General features: G+C 41.5%; 1 protein-coding gene across 2 annotated transcripts in view; it reads right to left on the reverse strand.

Moving 5' to 3' along the window:
* Positions 1–1,559: 1,559 nt before the first annotated feature.
* STAC (SH3 and cysteine rich domain) overlaps positions 1,560–22,498 on the reverse strand; it is a 74,431-nt gene continuing 53,492 nt past the window's right edge. For both annotated transcript variants that reach the window (XM_052793166.1, XM_052793177.1), the window contains exons 6-11: positions 20,358–20,439; positions 16,115–16,179; positions 15,120–15,208; positions 11,806–11,857; positions 11,543–11,680; positions 1,560–2,648 (exon numbers count right to left, since the gene is read on the reverse strand). In XM_052793166.1, the coding sequence (XP_052649126.1) occupies positions 2,550–2,648; positions 11,543–11,680; positions 11,806–11,857; positions 15,120–15,208; positions 16,115–16,179; positions 20,358–20,439 (525 nt within the window). In that variant the 3' untranslated portion in view covers positions 1,560–2,549. The remainder of the gene's footprint in view (positions 2,649–11,542; positions 11,681–11,805; positions 11,858–15,119; positions 15,209–16,114; positions 16,180–20,357; positions 20,440–22,498) is intronic.

The following is a 22,498-nucleotide window of genomic DNA, read 5'->3' on the forward strand; positions in this document are numbered from 1 at the left end:
AGAAGATAACCATGAAAGCTTTGGTTCAGAAGCAATGCTCTCTCAGATATAATACAGTCCACATAAGGTCTGTTTTGTTTTACTCAGTCACTTTATTATTTATTGCTCAGTATCAAAAGGAATAAAACTGACATTGATTAAAGGCCATTGTGAGTTGTAGGTAATACTCATATAATTCTTTGTATAGTGTGATGCACATTGTAGGGATAAATTGAAATCATAGAAGACTAAAATAGGAGGGAATCACAGTATGATGCAATCATGTAAACAATAGCACATATGTGGAGATTAATACAGATTTCCTTTGTCCACTTGACAGGCCTGATCAAAAGTAGCAAATATATTTTAATTCTAACAAACACTTGAGTTTTTCCTTTGAACGGGTGAATATAAAAAAAAAAAATCTTATAGAGTGGAGTGGATTAATATGCCTCTACTGCTCTTCCTCTTGATCTTTAAGGCTTATCAGAATCCTCTGTCGTCCCACTGAGTTTATTGGTTACATAGGAAAATGAGCTGAGCAGATATTCATCGTTGAACTGGAAAACCCCCCATTTATAAATTGCTGATATTCCCACAGCAGATATGAAATCAGATACTTTTGATCAGCCAGGAGGACATTAATAATTGGTATAGACCACTTACATTATGAAGGACCATGTTTCAGCAGTTGACACGCCTGCAACTTCCTCCTCTGCAATTAAGTGATACGTAAGAGCTGCAAAATGTGTCTCTGAGAGGTTGAAGCCTGATCTGCTCTGTGAACTTCTGGTCATGTGTAGAGTTGCACTGGATTTCATAAGGCTTTGAGTCAGGTCAGCTATTCAAATAAGGCAACCCATCTATTGAGACCTGGGCAGTGCAACACAGACTCAAACTGCCTCAGTATATGAAAGCAGGTCTGGTAGCTTGTTTTTAGAAATAGTGTCAACTTTGCAAAGGCCTATACTAGCCTGGCAGCATGTGAATTTCTTCTTGCAATATCAGGATTTAGGACATCAGTTTGGGGTTAATCGCAGTAAAGAGTGGCATTCAGTCTCAAGCTGGTCAAATAAGGCATGAATTCAGCAGGGAGCTTTGGGATAGGACTTAATCTCTACGTCATAATACGTGCTAAGCTGTCTAAGTGTATTTGGTGCAATTACATCCAATTAAATACTTGGAAATTAGGTTTCCTGTCTTTAAACATCATAAGGACCCTGCTCTACAACAGGATTGGCACTGGCTGACTGGTATAATTTAGTCAAGATCCACAGGTCCCACAGACTGTGCTCCAGGTATCAAAAAGTTCATATGCCCAAAACATGTTTGAAGATGGAGGCTTACATGGACAAAACAGAGCTGTCTGCACAGTCTCACTAGGATGGAGAAGGTTTACAGGATGCTGATGGTGGTTTATGTCAAGGAGGAATTCATGTCAGTGTATTTACTGCTGAATCTGCAAAACTTCTATTTTGTAAATGAAGACGACTCCTTTGGTGTGTGAACACAATGCTAAGACACACAGCGCCTTTCTGTCACGAGTTCTGGATTTTGACTGGATCACAGTCTGGATCACAGACATCACTTCTGTGTGCAGTCTGTCCTTTCCTAGCATTTTCAGTCTTCTGGGGTTTAGTTAACTTTTATTTTTTTATAAATAGGATTAATATATAAAATCTTTTAAGTGCAATAAACACAGAAAAATATAAAACGTTTCCAGCCTGTGGCGCTCTCCCAGCATTTCGTCTATTTTCTGTATCACCAGAGAAAGGTGTAGGAAACACAGAGGGATACTTCCAGACTTGTGAATCAGAGGACTGGCTATTTTTTTGAGCTATAAGAGCAGCCATCACGCCCAACATACGCTGAGAGCTTTTGTTCATATACAGAGAAAACAAAGGACACACAAATTCGCTACTCTTTCATATAGGAAGATTGCACAGAAAGAGAAAGCTGCCAACTTCCAGGGCACAGTGCATTTCTTGAACTGATGTTCACGTGGTGTCTCCAGACTGCTTTGTTATGAGACTAAACACCAGGATTAAACGCTTAAACTGATTGGTTGATACTGGGGACAAAACTGTAGAACCACAGCCACACTTTACTACAAGCATTGGACTGTAGTATGAGGACAGTTTGAATGGTATTCTCCCCCCTCCCCCCTAAATACACACTTCAAGCAAGAAAGCAGTCCAACAGTTTTCTAAGACACAAGAACAGGACGCGAGTTTAGACCTTCAGAACAAGCTGTCTGTCTCCATCAGGGCTGTAACAGCCATCTTGGACCAGAAATCAGCCCAGACTTTTTTTTCCTTACCTTATTCCTGTTAGTAACCAAGGACCTCTCATTTCCCTAGCAGTTTCTGACTATATTTTCTTTCAAACATTCCACTTTTCTTATTTCTTAGTGTTGCTGTGGCAGTCTAAATGTCTTTTTCTTCTTGTAGTTGCAGTTTTCTCACTATTTCCCTGAACATCTGCAAGACAGCCCATCTGGGTTGACACAGTGTGAGATGAGGCAGACAGGCCAAGAAAGGGCTCCTACTGCAGCAAGTGGGCTGTTGGAATCAGATGTTTTCTAAGACGTCTATGGGGACAAAGCCTTTCTTCTTCCCGCTGTATACTTTGATAAAGCCATCGTGTTCCTTTTCAGAAGTCACACAAATCTGAATGCAAAGAAGGTATGAAAATAATAAACTCTTTGCCATGATCAAAGCGACAAATTATTCCAGGCTGTTTATCAGGTGAGTTAGGCATCCCGCTAGTTACTTCTATAACTGACCAATCCCTTTTAGACTCTGACCGCTTTGATAAGAAACTCAGACCCATGTCTTCAGAGCGCTACCTTTCCCCTGCCTCCCTGAAGTGGCACATATACATGAGCGACATTAAAATCATGAAGAACTTTGTGGTAGATCAAAGATTTTGAAACTTGAATTATGACTTCAGCCTACTGTAATGATTGTGATTTAGTTGTCTTAGTATGAAAGGAATGGGTATTTCAGATCACGAGCTAGCTAGCTCCCTCATCCACTGGTGGTGAAAGGGAACCATGATGCCAAGGTGGGTCACTTGTAGCAGCTGATCTGAGTGCAAGCATATTCTCTTTTGCATGTTGAAGGAGCCAACGTACTTCTCAGATGAGCAGTGGGTTATGTTATTTACTCAGCCCTTGCAGCTACAGGTGCCTGTTTTGGATACCAAAGTATGTGATCTGAATCCAGCTCTGCAAGCATGTTTGCGTAACATCTACTCCAAATGGAGACAGTTGTGGTGAAACCATATGGTCTTTACAATAGCACAAATACTACATTGTGGTAAAGGTTTGCATTTCATGAAGACCTTTGTGATCTCAGGTATTTCCACTTTAGGGCCTTTCCTGAGACACTTCTGGTAACGGCTGAGCCATTTGAAAGCCTAGTGGCACAGGTACTTCAGACTGGGCACTTGAGCACAGAGCCACCCAAAATAAAGAATTGTTTTCAAACATCTGTGCCAAAGAACGATATAGTTCCTACTAATCAAACACAGTTAAAAAATAGCCAGAAAACTGATGGTCCTGTTGAGACCAACTCAGTGATTTCTTATGATGTCAGTGCCAGGTCTTTAAAGCCCTCTGTCTGGACTAACACAAAGGCTCTGTCTGATAGGTATTTACAGCACTGAATTACAATAATTCAGAAGGTATGAAATGAACAAAAATGGCTCTAAAGTGTTGCTGGCTAAATCCATTTCAGCATGACTGTTATGGATTGTATGGTGACACCTAAATACCACGTCTGAATTCTGGGCCAGCTTGTCCTCCTGTTGTTACATACATAAAATTACTAGCAACACTGATGCTGCCAGGGAGAAATGAAAGGTCATAAGAAGGAGGTGAAACTGCTTCATATTTGCCACCTCCAGTATTTGGAAATGGTCAGGTGCATCTCTGTACCTGTAAACAAAGGTTTGGAAAGCAAATCGACTCATTAATTTTCTTACTTAAGCTACCTTCTTAACACTAACTGAATTGGATCCCTGGGGCAGAATGACTGAGCACACCAACAGAGCTGACATATACAATTAAAAAATAAATGTATTGTTGTTTGGGCTAAATCACATGGAAAGCATGGGAGAGGTATGGAATTGATGCCATTTAGCTTAGGTTCTGTTGCAAAACAGCCAAGCTCATTTGTATCTTGAATCCCTAGCAGAGCAGCTGCTCCCTCTGCAGTCACATTACCATTCAAAGCACAGAGGTGTAAAGCACACGTACACAGAAAGGTGTTTCTGACTACTGCTAGGTGTTGGTCTGTGGCTCTGAGAAAGACTATGAAAACTTCAATGATGAGGGCAAAAGCCTGCAGAGAAGCACGAGACTAAGGATGGCCGAGCATGGCAGAGTATCCAAGAGTGGGAAAGAGCATCTTGGTTGAAAGATGCCCCTTGGTTGATCCCTGCTGTTGTGTGGAAAAATGAGCCTCTGCAGCTTCTCCATAACTAGACCTGGCTGGTTAAAAGGAATGCCTGACTCCATCACTGTGCTGTCCTCCTAACTAAAGATGTCTGCAAGACCTCTAGCTTTTTGCATGGGCCAAAGAGTCCCCAAAATAGTCAGATCTCCAGAAGTGACCTCCAGCAGGTCTGCACTGCTCACTAGCCATGCTGCATTTCTTGCTTAACCTCTGGTGCTGTGCAGAACATATTGCAAGAACAGAGTTGCTTTTCCCTGATGTCTTGTACTGTCAGCAGAATGATTTGTGGACAAAAGAAAAATACTGAGCTTTCTGAACACTGATTTTCTTTATCTTTGGAGTGGAAAAGGATGGCAGATTTGGTCATTTTTTAGAGTTTTTTTTGGTTCTGCTCCTGGTTTGAGTGCTCCTTGATATCAGTGGGAGTGCTCTGCTACAGCAATAACTTTAGATCTTCACTGGGCTTGAGGAGTACAAGGCCTTTCTGTAAGAACTTCTCTCACTCTACATACTAATACATTGATCTGAATTCTCCCAAACTCCAGCTGAAATTCTCTCACACTATTGCACGTGCCGGCCCCTGGATGGCAGAGTTTTTTTCCCCACACCTTCCCAAGGAAGGGAATGTGTCGGGGGCAGAGTGAGCTTGGCCACAATATACCACACTTTCCCAATCCTGTGCAACTCAGAAGGCCTCCTGGGGCTGTGGCAGCTGCCAGAGCTTTGCAAAGCCCTGGAGCTGCTCCAAACTCTGCAGTTTCAGAAAAGACGGAACACAACAACATCTTTGGCCACTTTTGTCCTCATCCCCTTTTGTGAGTACTGCCAAGGATTTCACCCACAAGTTGTAGCCTTGGGATTTGGCTCTTGACTTTCTTACACTCTGAGTGTAAATCAGGAGTAACCCCAGATAAGTGCATGGTAGTATCCAGAGTTTTGGACTCCACCTGACTAATCAGCTGTTGCTGAGGGCAGCAGAATGGATTTAGCCTGGTGACAGATGGCAAACACGATGGTTGTGAAGGCACAAGGTGCCACAGCTACTATCAGGCAGTCTTGGTTTTCTGTATCAAGCTGGAAACTGCTTAAAATGGCAGCTACTCAGGCTGGCATGTTTTGGGGGGAACGCTGCTGGCCTGACAAGGTAATTAAGCCACTGAGCAGCCACTCCCCAGTGAATTTGGTAGCAACACAAATGGAAACAAACACTTAGTTTATTTTTTTACCTGCACTCTGGCTCAAGAGGTTAGTAGTGGAGTAAGCCACAGGGTAAGAAACCACATCTCAGGCTATTTCTCAGTCATCAAGTGATCTCAGAACTAGCTGAAAGCGGGATCTAATATTATAAAGTCACTCCCCCATTCTTTTATCTCATTTTGTTTAAAAAAAAACCCAAACACTAGAAACAAAACAAACAACTGTTTGGCTGTTGTCTGAACTTGTCAACATCTGCCCTGAGGATTTTTTTGTCCATCAGTCAGCCCCGAGCAGATGGGGGAGATGAGCAATTAGGAAATGATCCTTTAAGCTGCATAGTCATTAATACTCGCCTGTTCTTCTAAGTCCTGTGCTTTGAATTTGGGCTCAAGTGGCAAATTCTCTTTGTCCAGGAGTAATTTTGAATTTGCTCTAATTTTCTGCAGCTGTCTTTTGCTTATCTTTTCTCTCCCATGTATTTAACCCATCTGTCAGCCACAGACTGGCTCTGATGAAGTAGGAATTTGGTTATGAGGACAGTACAGTTTAAAGAGCTGTCCTGGAGCCCGCAGACAGTGCCAGGTCAAGAGGTCTGAAAGCTCAAGTCTTCTGTTTGTCTGTAAGAATGACAGCACAGGGACACTGTGAGTTTCCACATCTGCGGCTGCCTGTGCACTGGAGTTCTTGCCTATGTGAGCTTTGTACATGGAAAGGGTAAATAGTTCAGTTTTCACACCTATTCAGCCATGGTGCAAATGATGATGACACGTTTTATATCAGCTGTTTCATTAGCTTTTGGACTGAGAACACCAGCTTGTTTCACCTACGGCACTTCTTTAGGGTTTTAAAGATGACCTGGACTAAACTGGATGCATAATGGGCTGTGCCCATGTTTTAGACTCTTGCAAGATTGTGTGCCATTCAATATCTCTGAATGAATGTGGACATCCATCCCTGTTCAGCAAGACTGACATCAATGAAAATCAGAGGTAGCTGGAAAAAGACCCTTTTTCCCTTAAGCCTAGCTGTGAAGTGCAGTGGTTATAGTTGGGGAGGACATGAAGAACTGCAACATCACTTTCTGCGCTGGGTTTGGGTTTTAAGTGATTCAGCCCGAATGCATAAGTCACCGTGACGCAACTGATGATTGATTTTCAAAGGCAGCTGAGTCATGCTCTTAGAAGTTCAATATCCCAGGATGAAAAATGTGGGGACAAAAAGTAATTCCTAGGCAGTGAGGTGAAAACCCAGGTAGCAACAAAGCATCCAGACTAACCAGAAGAAGACTGAAGAGAGGTGGATCCCCCAGGGCTGGAGACCTGGACTGCAATCCTGCCTTGTTGAGCCTAGCCTCATGAATATGTTTAAACCCATTCCTAGACTCTCCTGGAGCAGCTAGATCATATCTGCACATACCTGCTAATGTACATGTGCCTAAAAGTGACTCTTTCTGAAATTTGTGTGACTGGGGTGTTGGGGTAGGAGAGAAGTTTGTCCCCTGTGCTGTGGTGCCAAGGGGACAGCAAGGCTGACAGCTCTGGTTTGGAAGTTGTGGCCATCACAACAGCAGTGGGCTACTTGCAGTCACTGCAGAAGCTGGCTGGGAGATGCTTTTGGTAACAGGGCTAGTTTGTATCAGTGACATTTATAAAAAACATCCATTGCAAAATGGATCTGTTGCACTGACCTTTGTGTAAACTCACAGTCCACATCTGGAACAGGCAGAGAATTTCTGATTGCCAGTCTTGTTACCAATGTCATGGCTTGGGGTCATTTCTATTACACAAGATCACTTGTGCAATTTAAAATCAATTATGTTATTTAATCACAAAAAAACCAACTCTAAAGTGGTTTGAATTAGTGTGACTGTAAACGTCAGAGAGGCAGCCAGTGAAGGGTGTGAGTAGGTTTTTTTTAAAAGAGGTTATTTCCTTTATTTAAGTAAGTAGGATGTTACAAGAGGAGTAAAACCAGACATTCAAACAATAGATCATTATGACTTCTTTAAAAATAAGGATGACCAAAAATGTTAGAGGCTTTTTAAGACATGCTTTTCCAAACATTGATGATATATTAGATATGGTGACTTTTTGTTTTGTGAAAAGAGGTCAAATCAGAGCCTGTAGTTATGCAAAGAAGCATCTGTATAATGAATTTGTGGTAATGAACTCGGGTAGGCTAAAGCAGAAGTTACAGGCTGGAGAAAACTTTTTTTATCCAAGTAATGGTACAATCAATCATAGTTGGAAATTATGCAGCCAGTATTGTGTGTGAGACAGCTTAAAAGAGTGGAAAGCCCCAGAAATTGGCTGTTTTTTGCTTCCCTCTTAATAATCTTGCTTTACTGATGTCAGAGTCTATGTCTGCCTCCCTTTCACAGATTCCTGACTGAGCCCTGTGGTGCCCAGTCATCTTCCGAATTGGATTCAGGACCCACAAATCTGTCAGTGAACCCTAAACTCCAAGATATTGATGTGTCTGAAGCAGTACAATTTTTCTCCCCCAGGCTGGGTTTCATATTTCAAAATGAAATTTTCAAGGGATCCTTTGTGAAGACTAGCTTGTGTATATTGCTTAAGATGGGTGAGCAAATTGTGTTGTTTGTCCCTCAGTCCTCTCCTTGAGTATTGGCTTTGCCAGAAAGGTTTGCATGAAGCTGAAGCTCAAAATATTATTCCCAGGGCATGAAACTGCCAAGCGATTCCAGAGAAAGCCTCACCCACTGTGCTTCAAACTTTGAAAATGTCTCTGCTTGCCTGAAATGGCTTTTTTTAAGGTAGTCATGTGGCTTTGTTGATGTGAATATATTGCCTTTTGCCTTACAAGAATAGACTCTCTACCTCGGAACATTCATATAAGGCACAAAGGGGATAGACACCTGCAGTATAAACCATGGATGGTATCAAGCAATATAATGAAAATTCATATTACTGTCATTGGGTAAGTTTTTCTGTTGGCATATCATCCTTGCCTTTGTTGTCAGAATGGCTCTGGACTCTTGTTAGACCCCATAGAATTTGAGCCAGTGAATTAACAGTATAAAATTGAGACAATTTGCTATACTATAGTCACAAGAATTTATTAGACCAGTTAATGAGTTTTTCTAGCTAAAGCAAGACTTGACAGGAATTGGTAGCAATGAATAATCTCCCTTCTTCCTAATCTGGAACAAGCCAGTGCTTTGCACATAGTCCATATATTGCACTCACAGCACTCCGGACACTGTGCCCAGAGACAGCTAAAATGGCTGTTTACATCCCACAGAAATCCACAAATAGAGGGAGAAAAAAAAAAAAAAAAAAGAAAATAATTCTGTCAAACTTTTCCCTGAAGTCCCTTCAGATTACTTTTTTCCTTTTCATGCCTTCCCTATTGCACTGCCCTCTCTGCTTCACATAGAAAACGACGGGGAAATAAAAGACAGAAAATAAGAGAAATGGCTGAATAAAGAAGAAAGAAAATTTGCCTTTGAAAATATAAAATAAAAAATTCCCAATAACAATTAAAATATTTTTCACGATAAGAGTTTTTCCACAGTGAAGGCAAAGCTGTTCTGTTAAAAAAAAGACAAAAAATTGTGCCATTCAGATAGAGGTTTCCATGGCAGGCACACGTCCCACAGGCTATGTTTGGAAGAACTTGTGCTCCTGTCCCCATGCTGCCACTACACATTGGCCCTGTGCATGCTGCCAGCTCTCCCTGGGGGCTATTATGGGGGCTCAAACCCTGTATGGAGGGACAGCAGGAAGCAGATGAGCGTCCATGGCCTTGCTGTGACTGTCCTGCCTGGAAATCACTCAAAATGGCTTTGAAGCTACTTGAATGTCTCCTTTTTTGCATAATTTGTGGGAGGGTGGAGTGGGATCTGTTGGGTCTGCTCCTTTCCTCTCATGTCTCTGCATCCATGTGTTTGTTCAGTCTGATCTCTGCCCCCTGTTTTACACCAAATATTTCTTTCTTTCTTCCTCTGAAGCCTCTCCCATGTGCAGTGAGGACCCAACAGCATCCACATTCAACCTCAGCATTCGCATGGGTTTGAGATAGAGCTGAATAAGTTTGCTAAAAAAAGAGGAAGTAGTAGACAGATGGGATGGATTCATCCCTTTCTTTACTTCCTGCCCTACCAGAGACGATGATGCGCCCCTGACTGCGAACTCCTTTGTGAGCCTATTATGAAACAGGGACAATAGGAAGTCATTGTGTTTAGACGAAGTTGTTTGGACACTGGTTTTGTGAGAAATGAGACAAGAAACTAGGCCCTCACTGTTTGCAGCAGCAGCCACACTAACAGAGAGGATCTGGTGTGCCCACTGGCGAGAAGGGACTCAGACCTTGACCATTCCCTCATGCTGGCATGCCATATTCCCACACCACCGTTTCCCCAACGGGAACGTTTCCCCTTTGCCCTTGTGTATTGCTTATTCTAGAGCACAACAGGTGCAAAACCTCTCATTCTGCTTTGGTAATATTTTTTTCCCTCTGTGTGAACATATAGAAACAATCAAAAGAGGTGCTGGGTAGAAAAAATTTAAGCACTTTCTCTCTTTCTAGCAACTTCAGGGGTGTCCAATGTAATATGTGCACAGGGGCATTTAAAATATATTCTGGTCAGTGTATTGCTGTGCCTTCCTTAAAAAGCTGTGTGTACCCAAGGATTGTTAGCACTTGTATGTTTTGCTGTGCCACAAGACAGCAGCGGCAAAGGCATAAGTTAATCTTACCCACCCGTGGAGTGAAGTGTTACAGAAGTTCTGTGTGGAAAAATCTATGGCCCTGAAGTCCACCCTGATGCTAACTTCCGCTCTACTTTATTAAAATCAGTGGCTGTCCAGGCACTGTAAGGCAAACAAGTCCTGGTGATGTGACATCAGTTGCCAAAGGAAAGGAAATACCTAATGAGGTGGAAGGTACAGTGAGAAAAATCTAGCTTTCTATTTCATCCAGGCATCAGAGAACTCAAGCTGTGTTGCCACCCTTAGTCAGCCATCCTCCTATTTACATGAGCTTATGCCCAAACATGGCTGTCCCTTAATGCAGGTTTTAAGCCATATTCTTCTCTCACTTCACCCCAGCAAGCATTTATAGCAGCATCACAAGACTTGACACTTGGATGTATTAAACATCTGGTAAGAATTGTGTTAAAAATCACATTTAAAATCAGATCAAAGACAAACCTCATAATGGTGGCCATGGCTTTTGCCTAGTGAACCCACCTGAAGGATACAAAGTAGAAGGAGCTGCTGAAAGTACACCAAGGTGAATGGACCCTGTGAGTCCTCACTGCACATGGTGTACTTGAATTCACAGCAGCACTTCTAGTTTAGCATAAATTACAGCCTGTAGAGAGGGTGTGTAAGTGGTGACACAAGCAATTAATGATTAAAGATACTTTGCAACTTGTGCACAAGAGTTAAATTTAAGATTTACAGGTTGGTTTGGTGCTACCTTAACTCTATTCCTCCTGAAGCCAAAACAATGAGCTCTGTTTAGATCTTTAGGTAGGTTAAGGTGTGGGGAGGGAGCAACTGTCTTTTACTATATTAGCTCTAATAATGAGGAGAAAACGAGATCATTTTTCAGGCACACAAAGTCTACCTCTAAGATGGTGTGTTCTTCAAGCTGTCCCTCTGAAGTCAGTAGAAGTGTGCATTTTATGTAAAGTATATTTATGAATGTCTCTGAGACTGAAAATTTAGGCTACGTTAGGCAGGGAGTATGCATTTGCACAAGGCCAACACTGCTCTTAACTGGCTACTAGACACTATTACCGTACAAATAATAAATCTTGTAGTAAAATTGCAATGAATGGCATCTGCCTGTGCTCATCTTGCACAACTTTGCCTCCAATCATTGGTCAGACCGCTGGATGCTCAAGTCCAGTGAGGATCCAGCCCAGGGGAACTTACCTGGTTCTCTTTCAGAGTTATCTGTCCCTGTTCCTTGCAGCCAATGAACGTCCTGATGCACCTGTAAATCTTCTCATCGTGTTGCACTCTTTGAACAAAGTTAGCAGGAAAAAATCCAGTTCTGTCATCAATTTTCCCCTGTGGAGAAAACACATTGATAGAAGAAGATTGTTAACACTAGTAACTTTAGTACAAGTTCAGTATTGAAAATAACATATTTTTCCCTTTGGAAAGAAAACAGATATAAAATAATTAGCACATACCTTCCACCAGTCTTCATTGGAGTCTTCCAGAAGAGTGATCATATCCCCTGGCCTGTAATTAGAAGAGGAATAGTAGTTAAGATGACTCTTAATTGTTATGCTGCATCAGCAATTCCACAGCAATTCCACAATTACCTTCTAACAGGAAGGTGGTCCTTTCTTGGTCATTTTATCTGAGCATTTGTTGCAGGTAGACTCAATGAGGCAGCAAGGTTTTCTTCAATCATACATGGCAATGTGGAAAGAAAGTCTCTGTATATTGGGGCTAGACCTTTATTTTGAGACAACATCTGTGAACTGGAATTTTTACTTCCTGTTTAATAAGAAACTGTTTAAAATACAGTCCCTATTTGTTACAGGCATTATCTTGTTACTTCAAGACATTTCACATTGTTGGGACACACCACTTTATCATCTGTGTTTTCAAGCTGTGATTGCAGAAGGAAGGCAGCAGGAAAATAGTTCTATTTAACTGACAAAGGCAATTAGTCAGCAGGGATATAATTCTGCCCAAGAATGTCTTTTTGATTTCAATGGGACGTATTTACCTTTATAATGTGTGGTGCAAGGTTGTAATTGCTAAGTATCAGCATCCAGCTGACTAGTTCCAAAGCAGAGCTAGGAGAATAATTTGGCTGGAAATGCTAATAGCAAAATGTGCTAAGCTGATTTTGTGCAGGTAGTTGAACAGTTATTTGACCTCCTTCCCCCCATTGGTGGCATTTCATCAATGTTATTATGTAATTACAATAGCGCTGCATTGTAGAAAGTGGCAGCCCATTTCCAAACAGATTAACCTCAGAAAGCTCTGTCTGCTTGATAACAGGCATTTCTTTGATCTTAATAAAATTAATGGTTGACCCCTAATTATTCAGCTTTCCTTGCATTCCCTGTTAGGTTCACTGTATTGTTGAGGTATCAGCACAAGAGCTTGCAAATGCATCTGGAGCATATGATGGATAATGGGTCCAATTTAATGGGCTTTTTCAGAGCACGCATAGAAGATGTGGACCTGTCCAGGATGCAGCTAGAGGTGGGGATGGTGGTGGGCTTCTTTGGTCCACTTTCCAAGTGGTTATCATTACTGCTGACAACTGGAGAAACAGGCATCTGGTCGTCTAACACTAATCAATCTGAACCAGAGTTTTCCAGCTTTCACAGAAAGGCGTTATCAATAGGGCAACAGGGTAGGATTTTCCTCAAGCCCTCCTCAGGAAGCTGTTCCAACGTGTTTGGAATAATTAAATGTTGCTGAGGTGAGAAAGGAGGCTAGAGAAAAAAGATAACTTAGTATCCTGGTGGTAAAAGATTTCTTCCATGGGAAAGGACATCTGAATACCTTATTCCAGTTAAAATTTAATATAAAACACTTAAAGCAGTATTGAGGGAGCCCATCTTGCCATTTCAAAGTGAATAGGCTGTGACACCATTGGAACCCTTACACTGCAAGGAAGAACACTTTCAACAAGAAGGATTTGGAGAGCCCCATCCTCCAAATACCCTTCAGCCTGGTTATTAGGAAAATAACTTAGAAAATATAAATTTATTTGGCTGTCAGAGAAAGATGGCAACTGAACCTAAAGTCTCTCCATGTCAGTGGTCTGAGCACTGAGATTTTTAGATGTAAGACCTGCAGATTTTGCTTATAATATTTTTTAGCACAGGACTAATATAGATGTCTCTAATCTCCTAAAAGGATTCAAAATAGAAGTCCCAGATGGACCTGTGTTACTCTTGCTGCCTATACTTAGGCTGCTAATCCCTGAAAGAGGGCAACCTCCTTGGTGTTTACTACTGGTTGAAATCATTCTCAGGTCTCATCTTTTTCTTCTGTAAATCACAACCCTGGATAAGTTGTCTGCTCTATGTCAGTGCTCTACATTTCAGTAGGTGGCAAGATAGGTGCTCGTCAGCCCTAAAGTGGCCGGGCAACCACTGATGATCATTGTAGGTCCCTTCCAACTACTCTATTCTATTCTATTCTATTCTATTCTATTCTATTCTATTCTATTCTATTCCATTCCATTCCATTCCATTCCATTCCATTCCATTCCATTCATTGCAGTGTCTGAAACCTGGGGTTGCTTGTCTCTTGTATTGTAATATAAGGCCATCTCTTAGAATAAGCATATTACTGCAATATCCTACTTTACTTGGAAAACCTGACTGGCTGCTCCTGCTGTTGAGGAAGAAATCAAGGTTGTGGTAAGTACTAATTGCTGCTGAAATCAGGGCTGGCACCTCTCCACTGCAGTAATCTGCCACCCATTGCATCCCCTCAGAGGTGAGCTGAGATCTCCAGAAATCTCCCCTAACTCTTCTTCCCAGCTCAGGTCCTTCCCCTGCTATTTGCCTTCATTATGTTAGGGCTGATCAGTGTCCGGCTGGTCCCTGACTTGAGTTCCCAGGACAGTGCTTGTCAGTCTTGACAACATTGCTATGCTGAACCCATCTCCAGCAATTCAACTATGTTAAATGAAAATTCACGCGACTGAGCTGAATCCTGTCTGGCTCTGCAGTGACCAACAACATTACTAGCTATTTGGCATCCCTTATGAAACAGTGTTAACCCACGTATTACTGAATTTCTGGCCATGGGACAAACAATGCTGCTGTAGCTGAGCAACCCTAGTCTAAAACCTGGCTGGTGCCTCTGGAAAAAGCCTGTTAGGCATGACAGTCCAGGTTGCAGACCACAAGTTGCTTTTTCCCCTAATATGAGGGACAGGAAAATTTTGAAGAATGATGTGTTTTCCCGATTGCTATGTCTTGATGAGGATGGTAGTCCACTGCAGGCTTCTCTGAGTGGTGTTCCTCTTCATGGAACAAAAGTGCTAGCTGGAATACACCCCTAAAGGAGCAGGATGCAAAGTGGAATCCCTCAAGCAGAATGGCTGACAAGTTGCACTAAAGGTCACCATACCCTGGGTTATTTCCTGAAGAGCTGACATTCCTAAAGTAATGATCAGGAAATGCCAGCAAAGCAGAATGATAGGGAAGCTTGTAATTTCTGCCTTATATCCCACTCATTAGTTCTAGAGCAATGGGCAGGCACAGCTGGGAACAGGAAAAAGGCTTTCAGTGAAGGAGATGCTGATGAGAGGGGCATTACTCTGGCAGTTCCCTAAATTCTGTGGCATGTGCATGATTATTTTGATATAGGGGATACCTTGAACAGAGCTGACACATTTTACAACAAGAGCTCTAGCAAGACCGCGCAAAATGTGAGTAGCATGAGTCAAACTAATTGCACTAAAAGAAAAGATGTCAAATGCCATGGGTCAAATCAATTAACAAATATTTTGGGGCTTTACCTCATCTCCAGGTCTTCATTTTCTTGTGGTACAAATTTGTACAAGGCAACATAGGTGTTCATTTGTAACATGCTTTTATAAAATGGTCCCTTTAAGAAAAAAGAGAAAGAGAAAATTTAAATATCTGTCCTGCATAGGAATTTGGTTCACTTTGTTAGAGACTGAGGAATGAGGCCTGATCTTCCAAGAAATGAGCCAGAATCATCTCATTGCTTTCACACCTTGGAGGACTATGGCCCACATACATTACGAGCTACTAAGGCAGTAACTACCTTCATTTAGAAATAAGATTCTTTAAACCCCAATATCAAATTCCAGGCTTCCAAAGAACAAAAGCAGAAATCTGCACAAGTTGGTCTTTCTGGTGAGATCTTAAAAATGAGTCTGCCTTTTGCTCTGTGTTAATGTACGACTCTTACGAGCTCAGTAGTGTATTACTGGCATTGTATAAGATGTCTATTATACAGTCCTCGTTACAGATGGACTTAAAGTTGTAGAGTGCACAGGTCCAAAACAGAGTGTGGGAAAATCACTTTCTGAAACAGAAAGCTGCTTGCGCTGGACTTCCCACAGAGAAGACTGGCTATCCTCTCTCCTCACTTTCTCCACTGGTAATCTGAAGAAAAAAAAGCACCTAAAACAAACCCCAAAGAATTTTCCAAATCAAACCTATGATTTTTACATTACTGCAGTTCTATTGCAATGATATAGCGCCTCCACACTGGATCTTTTGTGTTAATATTATCAATTTGTAATAAACAGAAGAATATAAAAGGGACCATAATGGGTAAACCAAAGAGCCATCCAGTCCTGTATATTGCTTCCAACAGTGGCCAGTGGCCAAGAAATGGTGTAAGAACATGACAGTCGGATATCGATGCTTCTCCAGAACAGTGCCCCAGCAGACCTACTCAAGGTCCTTAGCTATCCATAAAAACAAGACTTTTATATGACTACCCATTCCCATTGCATTCTCACAAACTTTGTGCCCATACCGGGGAATGTGTACTTTTTGGTTCTTCTCCAAAGTGTTCTGTGCCATTTTCGGAGTATGTAAACACTGAAATAAAGCAAACACATGACATTTTAGGAGTAGTTTAAGACTCTTCATCTCAACGGGATCACCTTTATTTTGTTAATCTCTTCCCTTTCCCCTTTACTTTCTTTGATCACTTGTGCTCTCCTCTGAACCTTTCTACACCCCCAACAAATCCATGCATACCACTGGCACATGGCACAAAACAATCTCTGTCCTGAAGAATTTACGATTGTAACAAATAAACCATTTTGTTCAGATGAATATACACAAGTACAGCACTGGGAATAGAATCTAGGTCCCCTAACTGCATTACTATTTAAAGTCCAGTGGCCTTTTCCTCACACTGAATGCTGTATTTTCATGTTTAGGATGAGCAATATTTCTGTTTAAAAGCACCTGCAAGACCCAATGACCATATATGAGCAATACTGAGGGAATTTTGTATCTAAGAGCCCTTCTTTCCCCTCTTCGATCCTCTCTCTTTAGATGTTTGATAGCCTTCTTTGATCCCTCCCTCCAGTAGTCCCTGCCTGGGGGGCACTGGATATGCTGCCTCTCTCTCTGATTTTATAGGAGGTACCTGAATTGCTTTCAAATCAGGATGGTTATCTGAGACACAGGCCCGTATGTGTGAAAATTTGCTTCCAAGTTACTAAATCAGAAACTCACAGAATTAGACAATGATCACAGCACCTAACATACCTGATATCTAATCAGTTACCCTCTACTGTAGTTGCTTCATGAAGTGACTGATGCCTGTCCTCAGTTATCTCCCTAGAAAAACCACAGTGGCTTTATTACATGGGCTGAAATCGCCCTTCACATTTTAAGAATTGCCTGGCGTTTCTTGCTTCTGGATAGAACCACCAGCATGTTCTTCCACCATTTACCTCTGCAGGTGTTTTGAGCAGAAGGCGGATTTTGTAGTCTCTAATGATTTGGAAATCTCCAAAATGGTAATAAGTAGCAGGCTGATTGAGTGCATTTTCTTTTTGTTTCTCTGTGATACAGTTACATGTGTTCAAGAGAAAGAAGGTGCCAGGGAACACCAAACTGCTGAATTTCTTTCCCCCTCTGTTCTTTCACTTGCTCACCCTTTCTTCCATTAACACTTATCTCTGTGGCTATTCTACACTGCACATGGCAACCACAAAAAGAGGCTTTGAAGATGTTTTATGAGTGAAATAGTAAGGTTCCTTGATACTGTACTTACTTAGACATTGAAAAAATGTAGTGTTCTTGTAACAGAGGAAAGAGAGCTAAAACGGCAGCCACAGTATGCACAAGAAAGATTTTGTACAAAGTGACATGCATCTACAAGCACACACAAGCACATGTTCTCCAACAAAATGTAAGACAATATTGTTGTCATAAAGTCCCAATGTGTGAATGCGAAGACAGCATGTGAGCTGATACCTGCAGGGTTTAACCTGAAAATGCCCAAGTTGTGTCCAGGTGGTCTGACTGCAGCTGACCTGGGGGCCTCACTGTGCTCCTCACCAAGTCATGTTGTAGAGAGACTCTGACCCTGCAAACTGTCACGAGCACCAGAGGGAAAACCTTAAAAATAAAACTAATTTCGTGTATCTTCTAGTACAGGGGTATACGTATATCCTACATCTGTGTAAAGGGGTGTAAAATGCTGCTGCTACAGTCTGGCAGTATTTAAGTCCTACTCAAATTACTATGCTTTGTTTTTTGTGTCCAGAGGAAAAGGAGTTAGGGAGGCAAATAGAGAAAGTTCTGGTGAATAATGAGGTGGGTAATCAGGAGCATTCTGGACGTGCAGAAATTTGTTCACCAGACGAAGTGGAAGTATTTTAGCATCATGTTTGGAGTAATTTCTGCTTGGTGACAGAAAATAAAGAGGAGTCACTAACATACAGCCTCGTGAGCTGTGGAGCTGACCCAGCAGGCTGGGAGGGAGATGGACTGTATCCTTGTATTTTCCAAGAAGTGCTCACCAAACCTGGGTTTGCAGGGAGGACATCCCATATTTGACTCAGGGGGAAAGTGCTCAAATCCGTGTTGATAACAGGCTCATACATGTCACTTAAAGTACATTTTGGCTTGCGGGACTTCTGTTACAGATGGCAATTCACAGCAGTGAAAGAGTATAACTGGCTTAGAGGAGGCTGAAGGGCTGGAAATTAGGTATGCCATCTTACAGTTGTAAACTAGGAAGCTTTGCTTCATAGTATGTATGCCAGGGCCTGAATCTTCCCTTGAGGTTGTCATAAAAGTCTATAGGAGTGATTACATGGCCACACATGTGCTGGGTCCTTTCACTCTTCTGCAGGCTGTGGCTTTTCTGATGTTTCTCTTTAAGCAAAGAGTCTCAAACGTACATTTTCCTAAAATCTTATTTGCAGGAGACAGTTTTGTAATGGAAAAAAAAAAGAAATAGAACTGGAATGGACCTGATTCATCAAGGCATTAATGTGGAACTGCCTGCTAAAGAGGCAGTGGACAACTGAGGAAAAAGGAGTGGTGAATCACCCTGCAACAATATTTTGAATTTACTTTGTTAAATTTTTAATCTCTGTTTAGGTCATGGTCTCTGGATCTTACTAGGAGGCACTTGAATGTGAAGGCCATAGACGTATGTAGTTCATGTATGCACACAACAGAAATCCATCTATTTTCATATTTGTTTGCCCTAGCAGCAGCAGACAGACAAAAAAAAAAAGCAGGGATTTTTACAATCTGAAAAGGATTTTACCATTTCCATAGCTTGTGCAAACAGTGTGGGCAGTTTATTAAAAATCTACCAAGGGGAAATTTTTGGAGTGACTGATGCATAATTTATACTCTGAGCCTCTGAAGGATGGATTGTAAAAAAGGCAGTGCTGATCAAAGGAATCGTTAATGTGCTGCAGAAGTTATTTGGAGGTGTGACACATGCTGAGTTTTTAAACTAATCTCTTTGAGTAAGTTCCTTGAATGCCTCTCAGTGCATTCAGTGAATACAGATCTCAGAGAAAAAAGTTTCTCTGGGTTTCAGAAATGAAACTACTCATCAACAATGAAATAAAAAGTTATCTGAAAACTCAAACAGGGCCAAATTAATCTCAGGTGGGCAGGATTAAACAATGTGAAACAGACTGAATTCTTTATCTTTAACCAGGTCAGGTCAACTTGCACTCACAAGACAGAATACCCCCCCCCCCCCAATTGTCAGGAGAAAGCAGATAACGTAGATGGGATGTTCACAAAATGAGACGGAGGAAATGGCTGAACACAGTGAGGAAAAGTGATAGGAGGGGAGGAAAGGAATAAGGAGGTAGCATAAAATGGGAATGGACAGCTGAAGCTGGCATTTCACCTACATGAATTGCTAGCAGCATGTAAGGAGCACTGGGGGTGCTAGGAAGAAAGCTATGCTCACTGTGATTTATTTTTGTACTGTACCTCTCATGTGAGATTCAGCAAAGCAGCCTTCAGGTTTACGTGCTGCTTGAGAAGTTGCTCTGATGGTTTGGGCCTGAAGTTTTGCTTAGTGTTGCAAACCCCTTTGTACTTATTGCTTCCCTCACCATGACTGAGTTCAAGAACAGGGTCACGAACACCATCCCTCAGTGGCTGAGATTTCATTACTAGGCTCTCAACTGGTATGATGGTCTTGAAATCCCATCATACCAATGCTATAAAAACATTACTCTTGTACCGCAAAGCAGACAAAGGAATTGGGCTATTAATATTACTGGGCACATACTATAGTTGTACTGAGAAGCTGCAATTATAATCAAGATTCATTATGTTGGATATTTTACAGACATATGGATATTATATGATTCATTTCCTGTCCCAAAGAGGTTATGGTATATAGAGACATGGAGACAAGTCAAACATATGGAAAAGAAAGAATTATTTTTTTCCACTTTGCCAGTGTGGAACTGAAGCATGTTCAGTGATTAGTCTACAGTCATGTTCCTGAAGCGTAAGAGATAGGGAACGGACCTGAACCTTGTCCAGTGTCAGGTCTGGACACAACAAATTAAGAAAACTGGTGGCTTGGATTTCATCTGAATGGCAAAAAGCATTCCCCAAATTCTTGCACCAACTACCTGCCCCACTCACCTCCCACTTTGAAAACCAGAATGCTGCTAAAACATGGACATGCCGTAAAAACCCATCTGAAATAGGTTGTACACAGGCCTATACATCTGAAGATGCTATCCTGGCCTGGCAGCACTCACCGCTGTTGCTGCGTTTCCTGCTTATGTCAAGGGTGCCTGCAGAGCTATCGCCTTCCTCAGGAACTTCTGCCAGGTCAGCTGTCTGCAGGGACAGAAAGAGCAAATGAGATGGGATAAGCCAGAAAAAGTGAGCGATGAGGTGAAAAAAGACCACACAAGAGCCTCTGGGGAATGCACTACTTGGGTGCTATCAGAGCAGAGCAAGTCAGGCTAATGGGATTGCAGAAAACACTGTATCTGGTGATGCACAACAAATATCTACTTCACAGGAAGCAGTGAAAGCCCAGAAAGAACTCTAGACCAAGTTTACAGTCTGGAGTGCAAAAGATTTCTTCAGTATAAAGTGAAGTGAAGTGAAAGTTAAGGAACAAAGGATTGTGTTAAACAATGTGGTTCTCTGTATAAAATAGAAGGGACTTGGGGGAATTTGTACATCCTGCAGGTATACTAAATAGCTATCTACCAGGGAGACAACATTAATTGAAACTATTGACAATTTATTAACCCTGAATACATTATTCAGTATAATAACTGTAATGTAAAGGTGATTTTAATTCTGTTAACGTGCTGTGAAAGAAGGAGCTGGAGCGTGATAGAGTTGGTGAAGTCAGACTTTAAATATCTGCCCTCACTTTCTTTTCAAACAGTCATCTGGCTGGTATGGTTAGGGAAAAATGAAACCCAAATGTTGTTGTTAGAATTACTATGATTTCTTATTTGTACCATATCAATGTCAATCATGATTAGGGACCCATTGTTCTAGGGTGTAGGAAAACATGGGATGACATAATCTTAAGCCTCAGAAGTAATCTCTGCATAAGGCACCAGATTCCTTGGTTGGGTAGTCAGCTTCTCCATGTATAGCCCGACAGGAACCAGGACCTGCTCCAAACAATTCTCTCCAAATCTGAACTTACGGAACTTCAGTTTCTCAACTCTCCACATGTGACTTCTTTTGGGTAAAACATTTCTGATAACCATAAAAATTGAACTCGAGTCAGGTGCTCTCTCTAACCTGGAAAACTGTAAATCCTTACAGGCTCCTAAGCTTTGTTTATTTCTTGTTAACAGTATTTTAAGACACATGGAAGAATTTAACTTCATTATTCCATGACACTTTACAATTATACTGTACACATAGCTCTGTCTATTGCTTGCATTACAGGAAGAAAAGCCAAATGAGGAACATTCTCTGCTTTTGTTCAGGGAGCACAAAATCTGAATTGCTTTATAGATTTTTATATGCTTTTTTCCTTTTACTAGTGTTGACAACAAAGCTTGTTTTAGAAAGTACTTTGACAATTTTACTTCCCCTGTCTAGTAATTTCCTAGCTACTTCTCCATCCAAGGATATTAATGAACAAAGAGGTTAAAAGTAGATTTATGCCACAGGTTTCTTGTGGTTATCTTGTTTCCCTTGTTATTTTAAGAGCCTTCTACTTTACTGCTCTGTTATGCCTTGTTTTTAGACTGAGCCTTTTACAGCAGGTCATGCTTGTCTTGCTGCTTTCACAGATGGGTCACCCCTGGATGAGAAGGCACTGCAATAGCAGTGCTAACATGGAGTCAGTGTAGAGCATATCTAGGTATTTCTAGTTGCTGGGTGGAGAAGGGAAAGACTGGCTTTGTTGAAATAATAAGTCCCAGGTATTTTTCAGCTCATTGCTACAGCATGTTCCTCAGTCTTCATAGACTAGCTTCATAATTGCTGATTAGCTTCCTATTTTGTTGGGTACTACTGCATAAGGGATGTGCAGTGACTGTCTTTTCAGTATATACCTCATCCAAGACCTCCTGAAGTAACCTCAGTTACCTTTAATGATTTTTCAGTCAAGAGCTGTATGACAAATAGTCTAATAGAAATGATAGAGGTACAAAGCTGCTTTTGAGAAGATGTGATCCACTAATAACTAACAAGAACTGCAATCACATTTACATCACCTCAAGTGACTTTCTGTATAAATGTGGGTTGCAGAAGCACATTTTTGAAGGAAGCAGTAGGTAGTAAATCTGGAGCATATGGCCACTTTCTTTTATGGGAAATGCAGAATCCAGGCTGAAAAATCACAGTGGGTGTGTCCACACTGCTCAGTCATGTTAAAAATACCTTGGCTAGGTCAGAGCAAGGTGGTTATCTCTAC

This window comes from Harpia harpyja, chromosome 1 (assembly GCF_026419915.1).
Source record: "Harpia harpyja isolate bHarHar1 chromosome 1, bHarHar1 primary haplotype, whole genome shotgun sequence".
Lineage (NCBI taxonomy): Eukaryota > Metazoa > Chordata > Aves > Accipitriformes > Accipitridae > Harpia > Harpia harpyja.